Raw genomic sequence first — 27,030 nt, 5'->3', positions numbered from 1 at the left:
GGGATCACCGCTGCCATTTCAGTGATGCAGCATTTATTACACATTTTTATGAGGCTCCCAAGCTATGGGATCTGCATCCCAAATAGGAGCACGCGTTATGGCTTGGCATGAAATTGCTAATACTGCTGGAACTCAGCACTGCTGACACCAGGCAGCAATCTCGGCTGCTGTAACGTGCTGTTGTTCCCCATTTATGGAGCTATTACTTTATGGTGGGTAGCAGTCTCGCCGGTGGCATTTACTGAGCTGGGCTGCTCGTAGTAAAGGATTCCTTTCAGCTGGTTTTAATCTTTCTGTTCAAATCCCTTCCCGTCTGAAATTTCCCAGGTTTTTCATTGCTTCTGGCTCAGTTTCAGCTAAAATGGACTAGAATTTTTGAAATGAAGCAAGGTGGAGGAAAAATGGTGGCATATATTCTCTGTGTAGACGTGCTTTTAAAAAGCCCCAACATTATAGAAAGCTCATATTTTACATGGGTGTTAGCAGCAAAGCAGATAGGTGACAGTGAGTGCTTCAGAGGGGGTGAATTCTGACTTCGCATGCTAGCAGGGATTAGAAAAATCGGGGTTTGTAGCTGTGTGTTTATTTGTGAATGGCAATCTCTCAATCAGTCTCTAAATGCTGCTGTGGTCAAGGTCATACCTCTACAGAGGGATCTGCCTTGGCTTCACTCCCCCTCTCCTGCAGTCACTTGCTGATCCTTGCCCCAGCCAGTGCCAGGAGTCTTTGGGTGAGCTGCAGATGGAAGGCGGCCTTCGTGAGTGTCAGCACTGTGCCGTGCCCCAGCCTGCCCGTTCTGGCTCCACCAGGTCCTGCTTCTGCAGTGGCTGAAGCCTGCCAGGGGAGAGGTTGGGTCAGTGTCAGACAGCCCTTTCCTAACCCAGCGCAAACAGGCTGGAGGTTTCCTGCAGCTCAAGAGCACTGAGGGCACAATCCCTCCCTGGGAGCCTGGGCACTCGCGGAAGGGTGCAGTTACCTTTCCTGGTCTGGTCCTGTGAGTCTCTTAGCTTGCACCCTGTGGCAGTAGTGGCAGGTTAGGAGCTGGTTTGTCCTGCAGCGTCCTTGCGCAGAGCTGCTCAGGTTGTATCGCAGGCCTGAGAATTGCACCTTCACTGAGCAAGCTGAAGACTGTCTCTGTAGGCACTGCAGTGTCCTTGCCCTCAGCCCCTGCCCCAGCGCTGCCTCCAGACTGACTCCAGCTCTGTGGAGATGGCTCCTTGTGTCCTCTGCTGTGCTGTGGTTTCTCCCATCCCTGTGACCAGAGTCCGCTCGTGTTGCTCCAGCACTTCCCCAGGCGTGGCTCAGCTACGTCCCCCTTGTATGTGGAACATACCTGCTGGAGCTTATGGTCACCTGTGGGTTCTTGTGGACTGCTTCACCAGGAGGAAAATGAAATGGAAACTCCAAAGTCCCTTTGTTTTTCTCCTACAGTTTCATTTAAGGTATTTTCATCCTCTACGGTCTTCTTGCACGCTGACTGCCAGGCACATCTCACTCTTTCCATCAACTCTTCCTCCTAATCTGATTCACATATTCAAGAACCAGGTCTAAAATTCAATCAGATCCCCTTTCCAGTTGCCTAATATACTCCAGCCAAGTTTTTATTATTGGAATATATTAAATTATGTTGTTGTTCTTTTGCATTTCTTAAAGGTGCAGTTCTAGTTTCTCCTTTTTTTCCCCAAATGAATAACTGCATATCCTGCAAACCCACGTGCCCAGGACTGCGGCGAGCGGAGCGCAATGTTTGCTCATTCACTGTCCCCATAGAGAGCAAGGGTTGACACGCTCTTCAGCTCAGGCACTTCAGTGAAGTAATGTTTTCTGACAGCCTTAAACCCAGTTATTTTGCTGCTGGCTAATTTGTCTGCCGGGGTGAGGCATAATTCAGAGGGTATCAGTTGTGCTGGCAGGTAACTTGCTGGTACATGCAGTGATTCCAGCTTTGCTGCTTAGGTGCAGGCTTTGTCTGTGCACCAGCTTCCCCACCTTTAGGGGGGGACCTTGTGGAAGGGAAGGGCACAGGGCTGGAGTGGTTTGTAACCTTGTAGTTCCCGGGTTTTGGGTGAGGAAACAGCCTTGGCTGTCACTGCTGCAGGAGGAATTTATCACACCAAAATCTTAATGCTTAGTCAAAGACAAAGAATAGATATTGTGACGATCCAACTGAAGAATTACAGCTGCTGATAAGCAGCATCTTCCCCTCAGTTGAATCCCAGTTTGTATATTTATAATCTGCTTATCTAAATTCCCCGTGTACATGCAATTGAAGATGGCATTCGGCCTCACTTGCCATACTAAACTGATCCTCAGCGCCGCCACGCACAGCAAAGCAGCTCTCGTCTCGCACCCCAGCCATGGCAAATTCCTTGAACAGGGAGGTTACCGTCCCTGAGCCTTTCCCTGAGAGGCACTGTGAGCCCTGTTCGCTGCTGCAGGTCCTGAAGCTCTGCCTGAAGGAGCCGGTGCAAGCACCAGTTACTGCCTGGAGCTGGACCATAGCGGCTGATGGCGCAGGAGGGCATCCCCGAAATCACAGAATCCCAGCTTGCTTGGGGGTGGGAAGGACCTTAAGATCATCCAGCTCCAACCCCTGCCACAGGCAGGGACCCCTTCCACTGGAGCAGCTTGCTCCAAGCCCCTGTGTCCAACCTGGCCTTGAACACTGCCAGGGATGGGGCAGCCACAGCTTCTCTGGGCACCCTGTGCCAGCGCCTCAGCACCCTCACAGGGAAGAGCTTCTGCCTAAGAGCTCATCTCAGTCTCCCCTCAGGCAGGTTAAAGCCATTCCCCTTGGCCTGTCCCTACAGGCCCTTGTCCCAAGCCCCTCTCCAGCTTTCCTGCAGCCCCTTTAGGCACTGGAGCTGCTCTAAGGTTTCCCTGGGCCTTCTCTTCTCCAGGCTGGTCATACCAGGACAGGGATTACTGTGTGGCATCAGGGCACTGATAAGAACCGTGTTGCTCTGGGACCTGTGGCTTTCTTTTTCTTGACTGATGTGCCTGAGGTCTGCTTGGGGTGACACAACTGTGCCACTGCAGCAGGGAGCTCTGCCATGGCTGGGGTGCCAGACCTGCTGCTACCTTCGCTGGGGCTTGAGTTTCCCTGTTGCTCTTGTCTCTTTGTGATTTGCAGTCAGGGGGAGGGACGGGCTGATGTGAAGCCTCTGCAGAGAGCTGCAGTACAGGAGATGCGTGTTGGGTGGTGGCAGCTATCAGCCTTCCATGGGACCTGCCCTAAATATGGTATCATACTGGAACAGGGTGCCCGGAGCACCTGCCCTGGAAGTGTTCACAAACAGCGTAGCTGAGGCCCTCAGTGACACGGGTTAGTGGTAGCCTAACAGGACCTAGTTGGTTCTTTTCTATTCTGTTCCATTCCAGGTAGGAATTGGCATACCCAGCTGCCAGAGCCATGAGAGCATCATCAGGGTGGGAGGACTGGTTGGTGTAAGAGGCTGCTGAACCCCAGGGTTCCAGCCTGGCGTGGATAAGGAGGGGAGGCATGGGTGTGAAAAGTTCCAATCTGGAAAATGTGCTGCAGGGAAAGCCGGAGCAGCAACACATGGGTGCTGGAGAAGGGAGCGGGGGGAACAAGGCAATGTGGGGGGGGATGGTGCCCTACCTGGCAGCAGCAGAAAACATGATGTGGGAGAGCTGGACCCTTGGGAAGTGGCTCCACAAAGGCTGAGGCAATGACGAGAATTGCTGCACCCCATGGAGAAGTGCTCCTGGGACACATCCCCACTGGAACCAGGGGCTGGGCAGGGTCCTGTGCTTGGGGCACTGCTGTTCCCACTGCTGTTCCCACTGCTGTTCCCACTGCTGTCGGTGTCACCCACCCCACAGAGTTGTGCAGCACACCACAGGAATCAGAGCATGGTGACACAAGGATCAGGGACATGCAGAGTCTCCTCCTGCCTGGCCAGAGCACGTGGAAGCTGAATCCATGTTTTACAGCACTGTGAAAGTGCACACACATTTATACATGCATATATAATATATATATAAATAATTGATGGTTGTTTGCCCTTTATAATCCGTGATTCAGGTTTTAGGGAGCATGTGCATCTTTTTATATCATCACTAAATCTTAGATTTAGTCCTCTTAGCCCTCTTAGATTTATACTTGCTACATGTGCAGTTCCCCAGCAAAGGTGAACTCAGCAGGTCTCGTGTGTCTGGTAACGGTGCACATTGGATATAACACCCCATGTTAAATGGTTTTCCTCATGAAGAACATGGCAGAGTGCAGAGATGAATGTAACTAAGCAGTGACCTGAATGTACAAGAGCAATGGGAATGCATAAGAGCTGAATGGGGAAGTGCTGGGACAGAAGGTGTTTAGTAGGAAAAAATCAAGTTTTGGTCTTGTGAATGATCTTTAGTCTTTCCTCCAGTGTCCTTGGCATGAGAAGCACATTCTGGAACTTTATTGAGGATGTGAAGTTGGTGCTGAGGAGGACTGGATTATTAGGAAGAATCTGAAGTATGGGAAAGCTCAACTTAAGATAAAAGAGTCAGCTTTAAATCTGTATTTAAAAGATAAATCCCAAAATTTCTTCTGTGAGCTCAAAGTTGCTTTATCTCTTAGAATCATAGAATCATAGAAGCAATAAAGGAAAATATTTGGCAGCATTACTCAGATGGCGGCCAGTGTCTGTTGTGAAGACGAGTGCTCGCACAGTTGTACAACATCCCCTAAGAGCTTACTTAAAACACCGTGCACTGTTCATTGTGACAGATAAAGGCAAACAGAAACCAGAGCAGAGGGGGCTGATGCAGGCCCCAGGACACGGGGTGACCATCCTGGGAACAGGCTTCCCCTGGCACCCCGGATCCTGCCCCAGCACATCTATAGGGCATACACAGGGAAAAGTCACAACATGGAGTGAATGGCAAGGAGATGAGGAGCAAGTTACTGGTGAGCAGCAGTCAGAGCTCCCTGAGATGAAGGCTGTCCATTAGCATTTCCATTAACCATCGGTGGATTATCCCTCACGAGCTTGTCTAATCCCTTCTTGAAACCCTGTCTGCTCTTGGCAGTTGTAACATCCTGCGCCACTGTCTCTCAGCTGAGCAAAACGGCGTTTCCTCCTTGTGTTAAACGCCGTGTCCCTGCCCTCTCCATTCCTATAAAAGCTCTGGAAAGTGGGCTTGTTTGTCCTGGAGAACTGGAGACAGAGCTGGGACTAAGCATCAAAAAAGGGCAAAATTAACACAAGCGAGAGACAATGTTGGCACAGGTGCCAGTTGATGCCCAGAGAAGCTGTGGCTGCCCCATCCCTGGCAGTGTTCAAGGCCAGGTTGGACACAGGGGCTTGGAGCAAGCTGCTCCAGTGGAAGGGGTCCCTGCCTGTGGCAGGGGTTGGAGCTGGATGATCTTAAGGTCCCTTCCACCCAAACCATTCTATGATTCCTTGCTTCTTATAACCTTACGTGCCCTGCTATTATTCAGGTATTTCTATTTTCCTTCTTGACAGGTAGTATGTGGCTGAGCATCCAGTAAGGTGTCTTAAGATAGTCTCTAGGACTCAAGCAAAGGTTTTACTTTTAATGGTCCTTTTTAGTTTCTTACCAACATGAATTTCTAGGAATTTAGAGTCCCTGTGCTTTAACTGAGCACAGAGGCAAATGACTGATCACGTCCCATTGAATCTACAACAGTACACCCTTGTATGTGTAGCTGTATTGGGGTTACTGTTAAATAATGACTCCTAATGAATGAGATTATGAGCTATAGCATGTTCCCTGGTCACTGCAAGGTCAGGAATGCATCTTCCTGCAGCCCATTCCCTGCCTGGCTGCTCCGCTGGCCGTGCTAAAGTCCAGTCTGTCGTCTCTGGTGTTTGCTCTGTTTGGGCAGAATTCAGGGGTGAGTCTCACTGCCCTGTGTTCAATGACCTCACTGCTCTGTGGTATCACCAGGGTGCCTGGCGCGTGGACCTCATCACCCATGTCTCCTGCCGGAGCATCAGCCCAGGACTAACCTACGCTCGTTGCTGGCAGAGTCCACTTGTTCATCTGGTGTAGCTGAAAGCCATCTTTGCACTGAGGCACCTCCTTCCTCCCCACCAGCGCTGGCTCGGAACGCTCTGTGTTACGTTTCCTGCTGTGCCTTTCTTCCCCTGCGTTCCCAGTGCATCCGTTGTATCGATATTAAAACCAGGATTCTGGGTCTCCTGTCTCACTTCTCAGACCTCCAGCTCCAGCAGAGGAACAGATGCACGAGTCCGGGTGTCTGTTTGTGCAACTGCTCCCCGTGGAGCAGTTACCTCACTTTTGCCAGCTTCTGTCCGCTCTCTTTATGGCTTCACCCCTACAGCATGAGTCAGCCCCAAAGCAGGTGCTTGTTTGCATATGCCAGTTTTCCTAACCCTTTAGCTAAAAGCTCTCCTACAACCTGTTTGTGTTAAACCCAGCAGCTTGCTTCCACCGAGATTTAGTTTAGGTTTCCTGTGCCTCTCCTGCCCGGGAATCCTATTGTCAGAGTTTTCCCCAGTCTCTAGTCACTACACATCCTTCTTTTCTCCCAGCCATGCAGTGGGATTTACCTCCCTGCTCCCATCTGGCTTCTGCATGAGATCCTGAGGGTATTTCAGAAAGCATTTCCATGCAGATCTCGCTCTTCAGCTCCCTCAAAGCTGCCTCTCCCACCCCTCCCCATTTCACAGGCCCCCGGGGGCCTCCAACCCAGGATCCTTCCTGGTGCGTCCATATATCCCATAAGGTCTGTGATCTTACCTGTGTTTTACAAACCTGGTCATCCCTGCGGCAGCCACACTGAGCACTCACTCTGCCATTTGCCTTGTCTGGCAGCATTTCCCCTTTCTGAGCTTTATTCTTTTCTGCCATGAGACTTGCCCCTCTCTTCCCAGCAGCACCAGGACTGGTCAGAGTGGAGCCAGCTCCACGCAGCGGGATTTCAGCTCTTCTCCTCAGACTCTGTAGCCATGGCTGGGCCTCCCCCTTGGCCGGACCTGCTCCTCATCCAGTGATTTCCTTAACTGCTTACTTAGCGCCTTAGATCTCTGCAGGGTTTCGCGTTTTAATGCTGTCAGTGTTGTCTTTGCTGTTGAAATCTTGGATGCTCGTACTCTGTGCCTCTTGGCTCCGTGCAGAGCTCCAGCTCACGTGCACAGCTTGTCACTAGAACTCCTTCTGGCACAAGATTTGGGGTTCGACTTCCCAGACTTGGCGCTCCATAATAAACCCAACCTGCGAGACTTGAGTGGCTCTGAGCAAGTGGCTCGTCTGCAGGATGAAGCTGGCGCTAAGCAAGCTGAGGAGCCACTTTGCAGCGCAGAAGCTGTGCATTTTAAACAAAATGGGTCTTTGCTGTGTCTGCTCCATATTCCCAAGCACGCATTCCTTTCATTTCCTGGGATGACACTTGCAAGCTTTCCATCTAATCCCAAGTGATGATGCTGTGTTATCTGGGAGTGAAATGTGTTGCACCGTCTGTGCTGATACCCTGAGCACTTCTGCTGTCCAGCCCTGCGCTGGCTGAGCAGGGGCAGTAAGAAAGGACTACACCACCCCTTGTCCTACAGGGGACCTTCTTGTCAGGAGCTTTGGTAGATCTCAGCTGGTCGGGGTTAGTGGTGCAAACCTCAGTGCTGGTGTCTTCTGCACAGTCACTGCCACGCTGAGAGGTGAGGGACAAACTGGTGGGTTTGGTCTGGTCCCGGTGCCACTGGTCCCAGTGCTGCCTGCTGCAGCCTTGTCTTTGCTGAAGCTCCTGATCCTGAAAATGGAGCACCAGGAAATGCTGGGGCTGGGGCTGAGGTCAGGTCCCGTGCGAAGGTCACCCCACTGCTGCGGTGAGCGCTGGATGCCACCACATCTGCAGGAGCTGCGTCACTGTGCGCATCCTCAGTCAGACTTGGTGGTGGCAGCGAAGCAGAGGATCTTCCTGGTGCCTGTGTGCTAGAGGTGTCCCAGCAACCCGGCCTGCCCCCGTGTGCCTCACACGGGCTCCATTTGTTACGGAATATAGATGTGGAGTAAATGGGAATCAGTGACAAAGATTTGACATTTGGCACAGGCACATCCTCCCTTCCAAGGGAATAAACCTGAGAATCAGCTTGAGTTCCAGGGACATTTCAGTTATGAACATTCCTCCCCCCTGGGAAGGCATTTGCTGAGAAGAATCCCCCAGGACCACCAGTGGGGCAGGGCTGTGCTTGGAAAGGGGAAGCAGCAGCAGCTCCATCCATGGGGGAAGGACCCACGCAGCACCCGCAGCACTGGGGTGGAATAAGCTGCCCCAGGAGCATGGTTCTCCATAGGCAGTGCTTGGATGCACCAGACCCGGTGTTAATGTACAAGAGACACCTGTGGTTGATGTCTGGGTGAAGGAGAAGGGCTGGTTTAACTGCTGACGACCAGGGAGCTGTGAGGTGAGGGGTGGGACATTCATCACAACCTTTGCTTGTTGCCCTGTCTCTCAGGCAGAGGCAGGCACAGGGTGAGGTGCACGAGTGCTCTTGAGGACACCATCAGTGACAGAGCAGCTCTCTGCAGTCTTGGGTGGCTCAAAATGGATCTGTTTGCAGGCACCATAGGGAAAATGCCTGAACTCCTGTCCTGGGGCTCATCACAAAGAAAGTTGTGTTTGTGTCCGGGCGAGGAGTTTCTTTCCTCCGCGTTCTTCCCTATTTTGCTTTATCCAAACAATAATATGGAAAACAAAACAGGGAAAAGGAAAAATAATCAGTATATCAAGCAGGACCACAGTTGTTCCCAGGTCTCTTTTCCTGGAGATGGATACCGGCAGCTCCAGGCAGCTGCAGACATGGTGTCAGTGTGTCCGCTGTGCTCATGGTACCCCCTCATCGCATCTGCTGGCTTGGGCTGCAGCTCCAGCAGCTCCAGCTCTCCCTGCTGGAGGTTCACCATGTCCTAGACAAACACCCATAGCACAGAATTCAGGTAAAACATTATTCAGGACTGAGTGTCCTGCAGTGTTATGGAAGAAAAAACATCAGCATTCCCACGCTGCCAGCCCTTTGGGAAGAAATCTTTTTCTCTGTGCCACAGAGCTCAGTAGTTGTCTTTGATCAGTCTTTGGGCAATTACAGTTTTAATGAATCCCAGACTGGTTTGTGTTGGAAGGGACCTTAAATCTCCAACCCCTGCCACAGGCAGGGACCCCTTCCACTGGAGCAGCTTGCTCCAAGCCCCTGTGTCCAACCTGGCCTTGAACACTGCCAGGGATGGGGCAGCCACAGCTTCTCTGGGCACCCTGGGCCAGCGCCTCAGCACCCTCACAGGGAAGAGCTTCTGCCTAAGAGCTCATCTCAGTCTCCCCTCGGGCAGGTTAAAGCCATTCCCCTTGGCCTGTCCCTACATCCCTTGTCCCAAGCCCCTCTCCAGCTTTCCTGCAGCCCCTTCAGGCACTGGAGCTGCTCTCAGGTCTCCCCTTCAGGAACCTTCTCTTCTCCAGGCTGACCCAGCCCAGCTCTCACAGCCTGGCTCCAGAGCAGAGCTGCTCCAGCCCTCAGAAAGAGCAATTCCCAGCAAGATGTGGGTCCAAGCGACATGCAGACCACAAGGAGATGGCTGCAGCCATCCTGGAAGTCCTCCTGGGGCCGTGTCCCAGGCTGGAGCTGGTTTTCATGGCTCAAACACAGAATAGTTTGGTCTCAGCTTTCTTGGTGAAGTGCTTTCCAGTCCCAATTTCAAAGCTGCTCTTTGTGTGATGCCTGAGCAGGGACTTTGCTGCCAGGGCTGTGATGTTCCTGGGATGATCAGTCAGGCCCTGCTCAGCTCCGTCCCTCTGATGTATTCTCTGGTGCCTCAGCCCCGCTCCCCAATGCTCCCTCAGCACCTCCTGCCCTCCCGGTGTCACAGCAATGGCTGTGGCTCCTCTCTCAGCTGTACGAGGAGAGGGAAAGGAGGGTTATGGAGCAGCCAAGGGGCAATGCCCTGCTCGCTCTGCCAGTGCAGTGGGAATGCCGTGCAAAGTCGCTGTCTTTTCTGGAGCAGAGGCATGTCCCAGCTCCTCTCACATCGAGGGCTGCTTCCGAAGCATGGCTGCAGGGATGGTGCGGTTGATGTCCCTGCCCCTTTCTCCCTCTGGGACATCCTGAGCTGTGCTCTGGCAGTACAGGAGATGCTTTTGTGCAAGTCCCAGGTCTTTGGCCTTGGTTTCATTCTTTACCAGCTCCAAGCGGTTTCAGTCACTTCTGGACTCAGCCATGGCTCTGTCCCAGCCACTGTTCAGTGATTCAGGAACTATTGGGCAGAAGAGGGAATATCATTTGGTCAAATTATTTAAATTCATCATCAAAAGAGAGTTGGGAAGTATCTTACAGCTGCGGCCATTGAGACAGAGGATGAGGGATCTGGGAGGGAGCGATCCATTTGGAAACTGTATTTCCAGCAGCAGGGACAAAGAGGGTGATGAGCTATGGGCATTAGTCCAGGCAAGCCAGAGCATCAGCTAAACAGAGCTCAGAGTAATGATGGTCGTGTTTGGAATAGAATTACTGGGACGTTTGTGGTGACTCTGGGGACAAACTTTCAGGAGCTGCGGATTTACCTGGGTAAAGGCAGTTTCAGCATCACCTTTGCTGGTTTCTCCGTGGTGGTTTCTCAGGGCTGCGCATCTCTGGCTGAAGGGGGTGTGAGGAGGGGGCCTTAGGCCAGAGAATCTGGGAAATGCACGAGGGAGAACTCAGAAGTGGGCTGATAAAGTTGTTCTTGGGTGAGCTGACCAAGAGATGACATGATTTTCCTCCGGGAAAAGCTAATGCAGTTCAGGGAGTCAGCTGCAGGCTTCTGATTAATAAAATAATGGGAATGGTAATGAGCTCAGCTAAGAGACCTGCAAAAGGAGTGCTCAGCATCGCTGAGCTGTGAAGCCATACGTCTCTGCTGGTGCATGCACGTGCTTATCCTGGTATTCTTGATGAGCTGGGATGGGTTTGGAAAGCTCTGTGCATGCAGCCTGTTCTTGTGTCTGTAACGTATGGCGTGTATAAAGGGGTAGCAGCACAGGAGGATGTTGGTGCTGCAGCGACCAGCACGGGGGTACCGCAAGTGAAGTGTGTGGCAAACAAATGGGATCTGCTGTCCTGCTGAGGTGTTCGGGCTCTGGATACAGAGCATGAGATGGATGAGGGTCTACGAGGGTGGAAGCAGAGGGCTGCACTATGGAACGTCCTCGTTACCTCAGCCTCCCTGCACTGCCTTGCCGTGAACTGATTACTCCTCCCATGACCTGACCCTTCCTGGGCTGATGTGCTGGTCCTTACTGGTAAGGAGGGTGAGAGGATGGGGGTGCCATGTCCCCCCACTTCATCCAGTAGCTCAGTGCCTTCAATGGAGAATCTGGATGGTTTAGTGAACTCTTGGTAAAAAGCACAGTGTGCAAGTCGTGTGGGACCCACTGTGTTTGGTGGGAGCTGCCAAGGCTTGCTAAGGGTTGGATGCAGCAGGTCAGGGCAAGGGACAGCAGCTGATGGCAGCAGAGCAGCTTGTGCACTGTCGAGGCTGAGGAGCCCTGGTTTTACTGGCAGCACCGGAGAGATGCTGCGGGTGTCAGCCTCTGACGATGTGACAAGAGCTGAATAATCTTGAGGACAGGCGTTTCTGATGGTGGTGCCAAAGTCTCAGCTCATTCTCCCTGAGGTTCATGCTCCAGCTGCCTGTAACCATCTACAGGGTTTTCCCAAGGTAACGTCAGTGAAGGCAGAAGGTGTCAAGCTGAGGGTTGTGGAGTCAGTGGTGCTGGAGTAACGAGATCTATCTCAGTATTCCATCTCTGTGGAGCTGCCGGGGCACGTGGGGAGGACCTTCTAGAAAAGGTCCTTCTAGACCTCTACTTCTGCTCAGTGTCTGACCATATGTGGGGAGGTGGAGGTGTGAGTATTTGTTTAGGAGGGTTGGAATGTGTTCCCCAAGCCCAGTTGCACACAGCAGATGCTGGATGCCATGTGTAGGCATGTGTAGGTTTTGACTGAGACGTGCATAAGGACTTGTCAACCGGAATGTTAAAGGTTTTGTAGACACAGGCTCTGCAAATTATTTCCTTCTTCACCAAGTAGCTCCTGCCTCAGAGTGGTGATGGGTTCCATCACCTCGAGGAGCTGCAAAGCCATGGACCTCCTGGGTTTTGGAGGTTTATGGTGCCTAAGTAAGGAGGGGCTGTTTGTCATCTCCTGTCACTCCTGGCTAACACTGACCACGAGAGATTCTGGAATGGTTCTTTTTCATAGAGCAAAGTTTTTGAAATGGCTTGTCTTGACCAGCAGCGTCTTGTGAAGATCCACCTGGACCTTTGCCTCCATCCCCAGTGAGGTATGAGGTTTGGAAATCCTCTTGCAGCTCTTTTTAAATACCATCTAATGTAAACTCATCCTGCACCTTGAGCAGAGCCTGTGACTGGTTTCACCTGCCAGGGGTGAGGTGCACGGTCATGCATGGCTGCTTTTGCCAGGCTTATAGACAGGTTGTCCAAGCTCCCAAGGACTGGGAGCTTGCAGGATAGGCAGGATTAGAGGCATAATGTTCAAAAACCCTGTTACGCTCTTTGCCACCTGCTAAAACTAGATTTTGTCTTTTCAGTGGAGCTCTCAAATGTGCTGGAGGTGCCCAGTGATACAGAACACTTGCAGCTGTCAGGGGAGAGAGGCACGGATCCAGCCACCAGTGGGATGCTTCTCTGGCTGGGATGCACACGTAGAGCTTTCAGGAGTGAATCAATAGCTGTGATTATACCAAGGGAGACAAACCCTCTTAATGAATTGCCTCTGTCGGGTTTCCAGTTCTGCTCCGTGTTCTCCAGCGCGTCGGCAATGCTGCGGCAGAGGCAGGCGGAGGTGTTGGTGTTCGGGGGGATCATCGCCGTGACGCCTCGGGGAGGACGCTGCCTGCAGGAGCTCTCCCTCCCGGCTGCCGCTTTGGCAGCGCCACAGCGTTACCAGGCAGCGGCTCTCACTCCAGCTTCCACAGCATCTTGTAGGGCATGAGAGCCGGCGCTGCCTGGCCTCTGCCAAGGGCTTTCCCGTGCAGGCACTGTCTCTGTGGCTCATGTCCCATGCTGTTTCCCATGTGCATCCTCCCTGCGCTACAGCAGGAGCTGCCCCCGAGCTCCCACTGCTCCTGAGAGATGCCCTGATCCACCTGAGGGCTCTGTGGCTCCGGCTGAATGCGCGGTGTGCGTGAACTGGAGCCTGGTGCAGGCGTTCTGAGGAGGAGCAGCAAGGGTGAGAGGCTACTGTCCTCCTGTTGCCTCCCTGTTCGCGAGCAGTGGGAATCTGGCTCCCTCACTAACTGGCTCCCATCAGCGGGTGCTGTGCGGGTCGCATGGAGCTGTGCAGAGACGATCTGAGAGCAGACGTTTCACAGCAGACTGCACAGCAAAGCTGCATGAGCCCTGCTCCAGCAGCAGCCAGTTTGTGCAAGAGCACTGGCAGCCGGCCCCAGAACCAGCCCAGGTCTGCCTCGTCACCCAGCCTGGAGTGCATGGGGGCAGAGGGTGGGGGTCCTGCTCTGCTCCTGTGGCTGGAGGGAGCCCCAACAATGAGGCATAAAGCTCTCCATGCCAGAAACTGCCTCCTGAATTTTGGACAGCCTGGAAAAGAGAAGGCTCCTTAAGGGGAGACCTTAGAGCAGCTCCAGTGCCTAAAGGGGCTGCAGGAAAGCTGGAGAGGGGCTTGGGACAAGGGCCTGTAGGGACAGGCCAAGGGGAATGGCTTGAACCTGCCCGAGGGGAGACTGAGCTGAGCTCTTAGGCAGAAGCTCTTCCCTGTGAGGGTGCTGAGGCGCTGCCCCAGGGTGCCCAGAGAAGCTGTGGCTGCCCCATCCCTGGCAGTGCTCAAGGCCAGGTTGGACACAGGGGCTTGGAGCAAGCTGCTCTAGTGGAAGGGGTCCCTGCCCGTGGCAGGGAGTTGGAGCTGGAGGAGCTTTAAGGTCCCTTCAACCCAAGCTATTCTATGATTCTATGATGCTATGCCTGAGCAGGAAGTTGGACCGGATGCCTCCGAGGTCCCTGCCAGCCACAACCGTTCTGTTTGATTCCATGAATCAGGGGAAGTTTTAGAAGTGCCGAAGCTGCTATTTTCTTGCTGGAGCTGAAATCATTTCCATCAAGCCCAGTCTATTTCTGTAGCTGTCAGCCACGCTTGTAGTAACAATTTGAAACTCCAGAACAGCAAAACCATCTCTTCCAAAGGACACATAGTAAGCGCCACTGGAGAAGCTGTCTTTGGTTGCCAGTCAAATTCCATCTAATGGTACCAGTTTATAAGGACCTGATGGACTCTGCAATGCTGCTGTGTGACAGCAGAGCCTCCCTTATCCAAACACTGAAGAGTGCAATGCACAAAGCGCATTGCTGTGGCTCTCACTTCCGGGCAAAGCTGGAAGACCCATGGCAGGGCACGTGTTGTGTGCTTCTTCCCACCAAGCTTTGGGTATGGATGTATCCAGAAAGGTTCCTACAGAGGAATCCCCTCCAGGTATCCCATGGGCACAGAGCTGTGTCTGTGAGAGCACGTAAATGTTCTCAGAACAAGAGGAGTAGTTTACAAATCCTTCCTTCCATGGCTGACGTGAAAGGCAACTCCAGCACCAAAGACATCTCACAAAACCACTCAAAAAGCAGCAGCACAGTTCTGGGATTGGTGCCTTGTGGACAAGAGCCATTTAGCAGTCAGAGTTCCTAGGAGAGGCTGGCAGGTTAACTGCAGAGATGCCAAATCCACTTCATCCCTGAAGGGCTCAGTTTTGAGCACAGTACGTAGCTCCCCCATGCAAAAACCTTTGTGTATCTGAAAGCAACAAAAAATGTGATATTGAGCTCTCAGGGGGAAGGAAAGCAGGATGTGAAACAGCTCCTTTGTGAGAACGTGAGAGACGCTGTGGGACGTTCACTGCTCCCAAAGAGCCACAGAAACACAGCAAGGCAAAGCTGGGTTATTCCCACAGCTCCAGCACTGCCTTGTGGGCTTGGACCTGTCACGTCCCCATGTCCTGCCCTCACAGCCCGTGCTGCAGCACCCAGGGATCATCGGCTGCACTCTCTGAACACCTTCACTTCACCCCATGGGTGCCCTGCTGGGATAGCACTAAGCAGGAATTCCCAACAGAAGGAAGGAGAAAAGGTTGTTTAAACCTAAACTGAGAATCCTTCAGCCAGAACTCACCTGACACAAAGGGATTCTCTTTTGATCAGCCCCTTGAGGGCACAGAAATTAAAGCCACCATCCTGGTTGCTCTGGGACTGCTTCATGTATCTGAAGTAATTGTGGAGACTGTTATGGTCTGTTAATTCACTTGCAGTGATTTGAACCTTCCACCAGCCAGTGGAAGGGAAGTTTGTCTTCCTCACAAATGGCCGTGGCTTGTTGAGGGGATTAATATTGAATGTCCCATCCCTGGCAGGCATCAAGGCCAGGTTGGACAGAGCTTGGAGCAACCTGGTCTAGTGGAAAGTGTGCCTGCCCGTGTCAGGGGGTTGAAGCTGGATGAGCTTGGGTTGGTCCCTCCCAACCCAAACGATTCCATGATTCTATGATGATTCTATGATTATGGTAAGCGTCTGCTCTGGTGAGGAAATTCTTCTGTACTGGGACCAACACCGTTTCTGATGGAGTCACCCTGTCAGATTGCCAGGTTACTGTCACTCTCTACAGGCAATATCGAGTCTGGATGCTTCCGGGGGCTAAAATACCACTAGAAGTATGAGATGTGGAGTCACACATCAAATCCATCTCAAATAGTTATTTTCAACAGGCAGGGCAAGAGTGAGAACCCAGGAATTTCAGAGAAAGGTGAGCATCAGATCTCCATACTGGACATAGGCTCACATCAGTGCTTCTGGAGCACTCATTTATCTGGAGGAGAACCAGACCTGGACTCAGAGCAGCCTCTCTGCTGCCATGCACCAGCAGCTCAGGCTCCTCCTGGCTTCAGGTGAAGCATTCAGAGAAATCGGGTTTCAGCTCACCAGCTTCCAGGGCATGTTGCTGGCCACAGAGGCAGCAGGAAACACTGGGAGGATGAGTCCTGCATCTGCTTTTGAGACTTGCCAACCAGACGTGTCCCTCTGCAGTAGAACGATACCTGCGGCTGGGCCGATGTCCCAGCATCACTCTGCGGTCACTCGGTGAACTCTGATGTGCAGGTTGGATGACGAGTGTCAAGTAAACAGCCACCACCAAGAGAAGCCCTGTGGGCAGCAGGGGCTCTGTATGAAGGGACAAAGGGCTTCTCACAGCGATCATGTTTTACTTGAGCTGCCTCTGCTTGGCACCCCTGATGGACTGGTCCCCTCTGGTACCCATGTCTCGGCCATGGCGTCCATCCTGTGTGGATGAGGATGAGGAGGATGTGGGCATCATGTGTGACCAGATGACAGTTAAACTCTGGGGGTGCAAGAAGCTCCTTGGCTACTCCAACAAACACTGCCATGGTCGTGTTCGGTTTATTCAGGATCTACACAGTGCTCTGGCTGCGGTTCAGGAATAAGCTATGGATCCAGCAGCCAGCAGCACAGCTTCACTGAGTGAGGAGCAGGAGGAAACACTCCCTGTGGCCTCAAGGTGCCTCATGGCGTGGGGTGATAAAGTGGGTGAAGAAACACATTGTCAGTTTGTGGGCAATTACACCAAGGGCTGCTCCGCTCTGGCCTGCTGGAAAAACAACCTGAGCCACGCAATTCTCCTCGCGTTTTCCAGTTGGGAATACAGGTAGAAATGTTCCCAGAGTAGGGGCTGGACCTGGAGCAGCTGCAAGGCTGACACAGGTCTCTATCAAACAGGCATTAACATGAAATATGATTAAACTAATTAATATCCTTTAATTGAAATGGAGCCAAAACAGCCCAGACCAAACTGGTGGTGCTCTTCGAAGCGGTTGCAGAACGTGCTCTAAATATACCTGTGATCTAATGGATGGAGGCTTCTGAGACATCCTGACTTAGTAACTCCTTAATGGCTAGAAAACGAGTGTGCTACAAAATCAATATGGCAAAGAGGGATTGGCTTGGGAGGCTCAGGATTGATGCTTCCCTGGCACAACTGCTGAGGAGGAGCTTTGGGCTCTTGTGATCCTTGTGGCACCTGTGCAGGGCCCAGCGGCTGGTGCAGCTCCAGGATTTGCCAAAGTCATGTGGAAAATGGTGCAAGTTTGTTGCTGAGAAAATGCATGAGCGACAGTGCATGAAAGTGCTGCAGTGCTGCAGAGGGTGCAGCACTGGAGCTGCGTGTTGGTGGTTTGAGACCAGCACTGGTGTTGCTGCGAGGGAATGGTCATGTAGGCAGGAGCTTGGAGAAGTGGAATGGCTGGTGAGGGATCCCACTTGCCAACATGGAGGTCTGCGTGAGCACCCATAAGTGTTCAGTGGAGCTGGAGGGAGTTGATGGCCCCAGTGCTGCAGTGGTCTCACTTTGCATCAGCCAGTGTTCCCACCACACATTAGCCAGTGACCTACGATGCACTGGCCAGTGATGCCAATGTGCATCAGCCAGTGTCCTCACCGTGCACAGTGACCCACCATGCACTGTCCAGTGATCCCACCATGTGCTAGCCAGTGATCGCACTGTGCACTGGCCAGTGATCCCACTGTGCATTGGCTAGTGATCCCAATGTGCATCAGCCCATGATCCCACTGTGCGCTGGCCAACGATCCCACTGTGCCCCAGCAGCCCCACTGCAGCAATCCCACCATGCACTGGCAGCCCCGTGCCTGTGTACCCACATCCGTGCACAGCCAGAAGTGGGAGCACCGGCCCTGTGGACGCTAGCGTGCAGAGTGCAGGGAGCAGTCATACAGGGGTGCAGGGAGCAGGATGCAAGGAGCAGGGTGCAGGGAACAGGGTGCAGAGCACAAGGTGCATAGTGCAGGGTACAGGGAACAGGATGCAAGGAGCAGGGTGTATGGTGCAGGAAGCAGGGTGCATGGTGCAGGGAGTAGGATGCAGGGAGCAGCATGTCTGGTGCATGGCTGCAGCCTGGCCAGGCACGCTGCAGCAAGCACACTCTCAGCTCTGCAATACCTACGTCTTCTGCGAGCTTCTCGTGGCTGTTTCTAACAACATAAAGGGCCTTTTGGAGATCTGAGCTGGTGTTCAGCATCTCCGCACTGCCTAAAAGCGGTACTGGAGTGACATTTAGAAGCAGTGTAAGGGAAGGGCAGCTATTTATTCCTGATGAGATGTTTTTCCTTCGGGGCCGGGAGTGTAGCGCAGTGCTGGAGCAGCAGGCGATGATGGGTCGGCTGGGGCTGGTCGCATCCCGGCGCATATTCAGGGTGTGACGGGTGCCTTTGGCAGAAGGCTGCCGAGGGTTGTGCCTGCCAATGGGGGGATCGCCGAGGGGGTTCGGGCATCCTGCTCACCCCGGGCGCGGAGCAGCTTGTTCCGGAGCCGGGTCCCGTTCCCGGCTCTCCGCTGCTGTCCGAGCCGCGGGCAGCGCTGCTCCGTGACGGCGGTGTCGCTCCTTGGGGAAGCTCAGGCTGTCCCAGGCCGAGGGGCACCATCCCCGCTCCTTGTTCTGTGGGGAGCCAGGAGCCCCTTTGGCTCACAGCCATACCTGGGGTGCTCTTCCCGCCGCAGCAGCCCTTCCTCCCTATCTGCACCTCTCCCGGCAGCACCTCCAGCTGCAGGAGGAGACCCCACAGCTCTGCCAGGCTGGGGGGGCAGCCGGAGGGAGGGGCGGAGCAGCCCCACGAGGCTATGGAAGCCCCATGTACCAGGGGGACGTGGAGTCTGTGGGGTGGGGATGTATGAGCCCAGCGGGGGCTGCGAGTGTGCAACAGGGCGGCTGCAGCTGCGGGGCAAGGGAGATGCAAGGATGGAGCTGGGGGCGGCTGCAGCGCAGAGCTGGGGCTGCAGCACAAAACAGGGCGCCGCAGAGGGGCGGCGGCGGGGGCCGGGGCCGGGGCCGGGTCCCTGACAGTGATGCTGCGGCCACCCCGACCCCCCCGCTGTGGGGCTCCGCGGTGCGGGCGCCGGGGGAACCCCGGCCCCGGTCTTGCCGCCGTGCAGCGCCGCCGCTGCTGTGCCCCCGCCCGGGACCTGGGCACCCCCCCCCTCCTCCCCCTGCTCCTCCTTGAGCCCCTCCCCGCCCGCCCGCCGGTGTTCCCGTCCCGCCCCGTCCCGTCCCGCCCCGTCCCGCCCCGTCCCGCTCCTCCGGCCCGGGCAGCGCCACGGCCGCCAGGGGGCGGGTCTGTGCGCGGCCCCGGAGCCCCGGCAGCGCCGGGCCGGGGCGGGAGGCGCCGGGGGGCGGTGGCGGCGCCGTCCCCGCCCGCAGGGGGAGGAGCTGCCGGCGGCGGCACCTGCCCCGGGCCATGGTGCGCGCGGCAGCGGCGCGGCGCCGGAGGGAGCGGAGCGCGGCGCGGGGCGGGCGGCGCCGCGCCATGGAGCCGGCGGCGGGCGGCGGCCCCCCCGCAGCCGGTGCCCCCCCAGCCGCAGCCGGTGCCGGTGCCCGCGCCCGGGCGGTGCCGCGGCGGCCGGGGCTGCGCTGAGCCCCCCGCGGCCCCGCCGGGCATTGCCCCCCCCCCCTCCCCTTCCCCGCCCCGGCCCCCCGCCATGGCGCAGCCCGCGGGCCGCGGCGGGCCGAGCCGCGAGCTGCCGGGCATCAGCACCGTAACGTACGTCTTCGTTTACAGCCCCGGCGGACCGGCGGGGCCCCCCGGCCCCGGCACCGAGCCCGCGCCGCACGCCGCGCCCGCCCCGCTGCGCGGGCCCAAGCGGAAGCTGTACAGCGCCGTGCCCGGCCGCAAGTTCATCGTGGTGAAGAGCTACGCGCCGCAGGGCGAGGGCGAGATCCAGCTCAACCGGGGCGAAGCCGTCAAGGGTGAGTACGGGAGGGCGGCGGCGGGCGGGGACCGGGACGGGGGAGGGCGGGGACGGCAGCCAGCAGCGGGGATCCAGCCCGGGGATCCCGCTCCAGGCGCGGGCTGGGCACCGGCAGCACTTGTCCTGTCTGGGGCTGCAGGACCCGGCTGCGGGGCTGTGGGGTCCCTGCACAGCTCCAGTCCCAGGTCCCTCGGTCAGACGGCAGGGCCACGGGGCAAGCGGCCATAGGCCAGCCCTTGGTGCAGGTCCCTCAGCCCTGGGGTGCTGCCTGGGCTATGGGGTGCTGCCTGGGCTATGGGGTGCTGCCTGGGCTATGGGGTGCTGCCTGGGCTATGGGATGCTGCCTGGGCTATGGGATGCTGCCTGGGCTATGGGATGCTGGTCAGGCCCCACAGGTGGCTCCTTGCTGTGGCCCAGCGATTCTGGTCCTGCAGCCAGGCCCTGGGGTGTCAGTCCTGCCTTCTGACACGTGGCTGTGGTGACTGCACTCTGCTGGGACCCCCAGGAGAAGCGGGTGCCTCTCTGAGCCTTCCTCCCCAGCCCGTGGTTGATGGTGCTCCCTGCGAGATGCTTCTGCCTTTCGCCGTGCCTGGGCCACCAGCAAAGCTCCCAGCTGCAAGCCCAGCTCTTGGTGGGTGTGGGCTGAGCAGGAAGGTGGGCAAGGGAGCGCTTCCTCAACGAACCTCCCAACCACACGCACTAGGAGCCAGGGCGATGCAGAGCTCACGGGTAGATGAGAGGCTTAGAGGGATAATGGCATTGCCCATTATGTTGGGCAGGCTTCCCGAAAGACATGTAAACCCTGCGGTAGGTTGTAAGTCAGCTTCCAGCAGGCAGGGATAAGAAAAGGCTTGCTCTGCACGCGGGCTAATTCCATAGTTTTTCACAGAAAGTTGAAGGATCTCCTTTTCATCTTCCTGCCTCCGCTTTTTGCTGATGCCTCGTAAAATGCAGGCTGGAGCAGTTGCTGATCTGACTGGTTGCATTAGCTGGAATGTGGATCTGAGCTTGGGAGTGGGAGATAGGGCTTGCTGTGCCGTGCTCTGAATTGCTGCTTCAGAAGCTCCTTGGAGCTCCAAGTCCTGTGCTGTGAATGCTGAAAACCTCCCCTTGGAGGTGGCAGCCTCGCAGACCTGCTGTTGTCCTCCCGACGTGGTAGTATCCCCTGAGTGGAGGAGGAGGGAGACGTGAAGTGCTGTGACTTGGCTGATGGCGAGGTTTCCTGCACGGGTTAGTTGGAGGTAACGGGTGTTTGATGTGTGGAGCTGTGTGTTGAGCGGTTGTGGGGTATCCAGGAGGCTCAAGGAATCAACAGATGGATGCAGCTTTGGTCAGAAGTGCTTTTCCCAGCTCTTGTTGTCACCCAGTGTTTTCCATCACACCCTGCTGTGTCTCCTCACACTCTTGCAGTAAGCATGTGGTCCTGATGCCAGTCCTTAGTCATTGCAACAGAATCCTCGGTTCGCATATTCACCTGCACTTGTTTGCATGTCTTCTTCGTGTGCTCTCCAGAGAGAAAGCAAGGGGTGGGAAGCTCTGTGGGGAGGAACCGTGGATCAGGATGGGCAGCAGCTCCTCGGGGCTGGAGGTGCTCTCAGCAGCCTTACATGTGGCCGAGAAGGCTTGGCAGGAGTTAAAAGAGAATCCCTTGAGCGAGATCTCTCCAGGCCATGCAGACGGGCAGCGCTCAGCTATTTGCTGCCTGGAGATGCTGATTAATTTCTGTGGAGATGGGGATATGGCAGTTCCTGGGTAGGGTGCCCTTGTGCTGTAAACGGGCACAACGATGGGAATGAACGGAAACCAGCCTGAGTGGAGCCGATGCGCTGGTGCTTTGTCATGTTTGGTGGAGTCGTGACTCCTTTGGAAGCAGGGTGATCTCAGTTGGTGGCAAGAACTTGCTCCCACCCGGCCTCTGGGAAATAGAAGCTGGTGCAAGTGAAGGTCCCTGACTGAGCTGGTGCTGGACCCCTGCTCTGAGCTAACGGAAATGCCCACAGATGAGCAGCGGCAGTGAGAGGTGCTGGGGGAGTGTGTTTTGGCTGTGGGCAGTTGTTTTGTCAGCATGGGGACTTCAGATGAGGGTTCTGCAAAGGGTGTTCCAGCTCTGTGGAGACTGCCTGAGCTGCCCGGGAAGCTGCGTGCTCGGGGTGGAGGGTCCTGGAAGGAGAGGGTGGCAGTGGAGGAAGTGTTGAAGTGTGGTGGGTATGAGCAGCAGAGCTGCTTAGGGAAGGGTAGGAGACGATCTGGGGAGTGTTGTCAAAGAACTGATGGAGGCTGTTGCCTTATGAGAGGAGCTGCGTCTGGGGAGATGTGCCAGGGCAAGAGCCCTGCAAGGAGGACCTCTGAGAGTGCGATGCTGAGGGAGAAACCTGTCCCGAGTTGCAGGTCTGAGTGTTCACAGGCAGGAGTGTGCTGTGGAAAGGAGGGCAGCATAGGGCAGGCACAGGCTGGGACGGGATGGCTGGTGTTGAAGCCGTGATAGGGCCCATGTCTCATCTTCACTTGTGTTAGTGACAGACTTGACAGCCCTTCCTTCAGTGCAGTGCAGCTCACTGCTTTCAAATGTCTGGGGCTGCACTCACACTGATCTCAGATGGCTGGGGCTGCACTCACTGATCTCAGATGGCTGGGGCTGCACTCACTGATCTCAGGTGGCTGGGGTTGCCCTCACTGATCTCAGATGGCTGGGGTTGCCCTCACTGATCTCAGATGGCTGGGGCTGCACTCACTGATCTCAGATGGCTGGGGCTGCCCTCACACTGATCTCAGATGGCTGGGGCTGCCCTCACACTGATCTCAGATGGCTGGGGCTGCACTCACTGATCTCAGATGGTTGGGGCTGCACTCACTGATCTCAGATGGCTGGGGCTGCACTCACTGATCTCAGATGGCTGGGGCTGCACTCACTGATCTCAGATGGCTGGGGCTGCACTCACTGATCTCAGATGGCTGGGGCTGCACTCACACTGATCTCAGATGGCTGGGGCTGCACTCACTGATCTCAGATGGCTGGGGCTGCACTCACTGATCTCAGATGGCTGGGGCTGCACTCACTGATCTCAGATGGCTGGGGCTGCACTCACTGATCTCAGATGGCTGGGGCTGCACTCACACTGATCTCAGATGGCTGGGGCTGCACTCACTGATCTCAGATGGTTGGGGCTGCACTCACTGATCTCAGATGGCTGGGGCTGCACTCACTGATCTCAGATGGCTGGGGCTGCACTCACTGATCTCAGATGGCTGGGGCTGCACTCACTGATCTCAGATGGCTGGGGCTGCACTCACACTGATCTCAGATGGCTGGGGCTGCACTCACACTGATCTCAGATGGCTGGGGCTGCACTCACTGATCTCAGATGGCTGGGGCTGCACTCACTGATTTCAGATGGCTGGGGCTGCACTCACTGATCTCAGATGGCTGGGGCTGCACTCACTGATCTCAGATGGCTGGGGCTGCACTCACTGATCTCAGATGGCTGGGGCTGCCCTCACACTGATCTCAGATGGCTGGGGCTGCCCTCACACTGATCTCAGATGGCTGGGGCTGCCCTCACACTGATCTCAGATGGCTGGGGCTGCACTCACACTGATCTCAGATGGCTGGGGCTGCACTCACTGATCTCAGATGGCTGGGGCTGCACTCACTGATCTCAGATGGCTGGGGCTGCCCTCACACTGATCTCAGATGGCTGGGGCTGCACTCACTGATCTCAGATGGCTGGGGCTGCACTCACTGATCTCAGATGGCTGGGGCTGCACTCACTGATTTCAGATGGCTGGGGCTGCACTCACACTGATCTCAGATGGCTGGGGCTGCCCTCACACTGATCTCAGATGGCTGGGGCTGCCCTCACACTGATCTCAGATGGCTGGGGCTGCCCTCACACTGATCTCAGATGGCTGGGGCTGCACTCACACTGATCTCAGATGGCTGGGGCTGCACTCACTGATCTCAGATGGCTGGGGCTGCCCTCACACTGATCTCAGATGGCTGGGGCTGCACTCACTGATCTCAGATGGCTGGGGCTGCACTCACTGATCTCAGATGGCTGGGGTTCTGAGCAGTTACTGTCAGCGGAGAATGGCAAAACGTCTGGCAGCTTTTATCTTGGGAATTGCAGAGAAGATGGAGAAGAGTTTGAGCTGGAGCAGCACGAGCTCTGTACTGTGTATGTAAGCCATGCAAGGGTTTGAGTGTGGCCCTAGTTCAAGCGCAACTACGTTGCAGAGCAAATGCTGCTTGTTGGTGTGGTGTGTTGAGAGAAAGCTGGGGACCCTTGAACATTCACCCAGGGTCGTGTTCAGAGGTGATGTTCCTTGTTGACAGCAATGGACTTCTGCTGAACACTGGTGTTTAGCAATGTTTGTGTACTGGCCTTGGTGAAGCAGAGATGCACTGAACCTTGTGTTGTGGGATGTGTTTCCTCAGGGCTTTCCTGTAGGAATTGGGGTCTGCTTTCAAGAGCACAGGGAAAGTTAAAGGTGTCTCTCTTTACTACACTGTCACTGTGCTGTTAGCTGTTGGATGACAACAGGCAATAATCAATATAGGTATTTTGTTTGTGCGATAGCTAAAGAATTCAAGCAGAGGAGAGTCTGTCCTTGATCTGCTTGTTACTGATAATGAGAAAAGAAATGAGATGTGAGCGCCCCAAGCAAAGGGAAAACCAGTAGTCACCAGCACTGGAATCACAAGGTCACAGGGAGAAATGGTTCATGGGCAGGGCATGATGAGGACTTAATCTCCAGCCTGGAAAGCAGGGAGAAATTCGGAGCGCTTTGAACATGCTGGTTTTTGAGTCTTATTTCTTTGCACTTTGTGATTAGGAGGTGTTATTCTGGAGCAACTGTTACCATGTGCATCCGACAGGAGGTTTTCCTCTCCAGTGTGGCTCCTTATTGACATTCTGTGCTGCAGTATCGAAGCCAACCCTCTGTGAAATAAAAGACAAACTGATTTCTTTGGCTGTGGCTATGGTTTTGTTGAATTATTATTGTAGCAGTTCTCAGCTGCGCCGGAGGTTGTTCAGATGGAGGGGATTATTTTACTTGTGAGTGAAGTTGTTATTGCACAGAGGATACAGCTTTTGTTGGTGGACGGGTTTTGCAGTTTCTCTTTGAGCAGCCACCTTGTTTCCTCTGGATTCCTTTATCCAGCAGCTCATACACTGTGGGATGTGGCTGTGGGATCCTGCAGGAAGGCGGCTGTTCCTTTGGTTGGATGCAGGTGGTTGGACATGGAGCCATTGATAACTTGGAAGGTTAAGGCAAAGCTGTAAACTTCACCATCAAACTCTCTGTGCCCGTGGTGATCTGGAGCAAAGGGGTGACAAGCAGCTGCCTCCTCACCAGGCTGCTACTCCTGTGTTATTCGTATTCCCAGTATTGGAAGAACAGGGCTGGAGGGAGTCTCGTGGTCAGTGTTGAATGCTTGGTCCTGCACGGCTTTACCATCATCTGTAAACTGGTCCCACTTCACCTGTAAAACCACTGAAGCCCTCCTCCTGCTGTGGTGGTGGGGAGGCTGCTCTAGAGCCTTCCAGGCTTCATCTCTCTGCCTTCTGAAATCAGTGTTTGTTGCCGGTGTAATTGTCTTCTGCTGTGTCTTTAGACCCCACAGGCTGCTGTGGCCTGGCTGTGAGACATGGGAGGTGCTGGGACAGGGTCCTCCTTTGGAGAAGGGAGACTGCTTTTCTTTTCCCTAGCAAGTGATGTGGCTCAGTCACGAATGCAAGTCCTTCCTGCTGGCCTTGTTGTAGTGATCTACTGAGCAGGGGACCAGGCTTCACTGAGTGTTGGGAGCAGTATCCAGCTGATGCTGCAGAGCATCTCTTGATGCTCGTTGCCTCCATGGTCTCCTCGGCTCAGCCACCCTATGCTGTGGGTGCTGACTCCAGAGTGTCCTCCACAGCAGCAAAGCTGGGAGTCATAGAATCATGGACTGGTTTGGGTTGGAAAGGACCTTAAAGCTCACCCAGCTCCAACCCCTGCCACAGGCAGGGACCCCTTCCACTAGAGCAGCTTGCTCCAAGCCCCTGTGTCCAGCCTGGCCTTGAGCACTGCCAGGGATGGGGCAGCCACAGCTTCTCTGGGCATCCTGTGCCAGTGCCTCAGCACCCTCACAGGAAGAGCTTCTGCCTTTGATCCAACCTGAACTTCCCCTCTTTCAGTTTGAACCCATCATGCCTTGTCCTATCACTACAGTCATCGAGAGCCTATTGCCCTCTGAGCTGTGGTGCTTCACTGCCCGTTCTCTTGTAGCCCTTAGTCACTGAGTGTTCATGTTTCCCATCCGAGGAACTCTTCAACTCTTTGGGGACTGAAATGCATTCAGACGCTGTTCTTGACCGTAGCATGGTGAGCTTGCTGAGAACTGGACTATGGGAATGGATGAATGCTGCTCCAGTTCTTTGCAGCCCCAAGTTCCTTGGAAGTTATTAGGCACAAGTGTGGATGTACTAGGCCTTTGGAGAACCAGAGCTGTTGCCTCTCAGGATGTGAGGGAGGGAAGTGATGGCACAGAGCTGTGCAGAGCTGGCCCCATTGCTGTGGTGTGTTCCCATGGCTTGAGCAACACCTCATGTGGGAACTGAGCCCAAGGCGTCCTAATGGAGTGACCGAGGTGGCTGGCCGTTGTGGGAGTGGGGCAGCTGTGCTTCTGTGCTGTTGGTTCTGTGCAGTCAGTGTTTGGAAGTGAAAAGATGTTTTGGGAACGCCGAGAGGTTCTTGAGACATGGATAAATTATTTCCTCTTGTTGTTGGGCACTTTGAAAAATGAGTCATGGAAGAGCAAAAGGAGAAGAATTGCTCATGAAAGGCAAGAGAAAATGAACTGAATCAAACTCGGATATCTCAGAGACGTGAAAAAACATGATTGGGAAGAAGTTGGGTTTGTTGTTTGATATGTACAACTGCATGGCCAAGCTTGTGGTGACCTGGTGCCAGGGAATGACCCTGTCCCCTTTCATGTCAGTGGGACATACAAATAATACTTATCCACCACAGGCTTGGGTAATTTCTCTCCTAGGTCTAAGCAAGGTTCTGGCCCTGTGTGGTAATGGTTGTTTAGGTAATGAGCTCACACTGGGGATCCTGGAAAGGGTACAGTCGAGGACTGCCCCACAGCAGAACTGGTCCTGGTCTGGGTCCTGCCCCCCATGGGAAGCTCCACGGTCCCTGCTGTTCAGCTGTTCTCCTGAGGCAGGTGGACACAAGC

The 27,030-nt window shown here is 54.8% G+C and overlaps 1 protein-coding gene across 1 annotated transcript in view; it reads left to right on the top strand.

Moving 5' to 3' along the window:
- The window catches only part of LOC133277041 (SH3 and multiple ankyrin repeat domains protein 3-like), a 302,090-nt gene that overhangs the window by 103,803 nt on the left and 171,257 nt on the right, over positions 1-27,030 (top strand). The window contains 1 exon segment of the mRNA XM_061468551.1: positions 19,619-19,806. Within this exon segment, the coding sequence (XP_061324535.1) occupies positions 19,619-19,806 (188 nt within the window).

Source organism: Pezoporus flaviventris, unplaced genomic scaffold, assembly GCF_033815535.1.
Source record: "Pezoporus flaviventris isolate CSIRO_AGI_PZ_B2104156 unplaced genomic scaffold, CSIRO_AGI_Pfla_v1 ptg000049l, whole genome shotgun sequence".
Classification (NCBI taxonomy): Eukaryota; Metazoa; Chordata; class Aves; order Psittaciformes; family Psittacidae; genus Pezoporus; species Pezoporus flaviventris.
The sequence above is the reverse complement of the archived record's forward strand: the minus strand, read 5'-3'. Positions and strand labels throughout refer to the sequence as shown.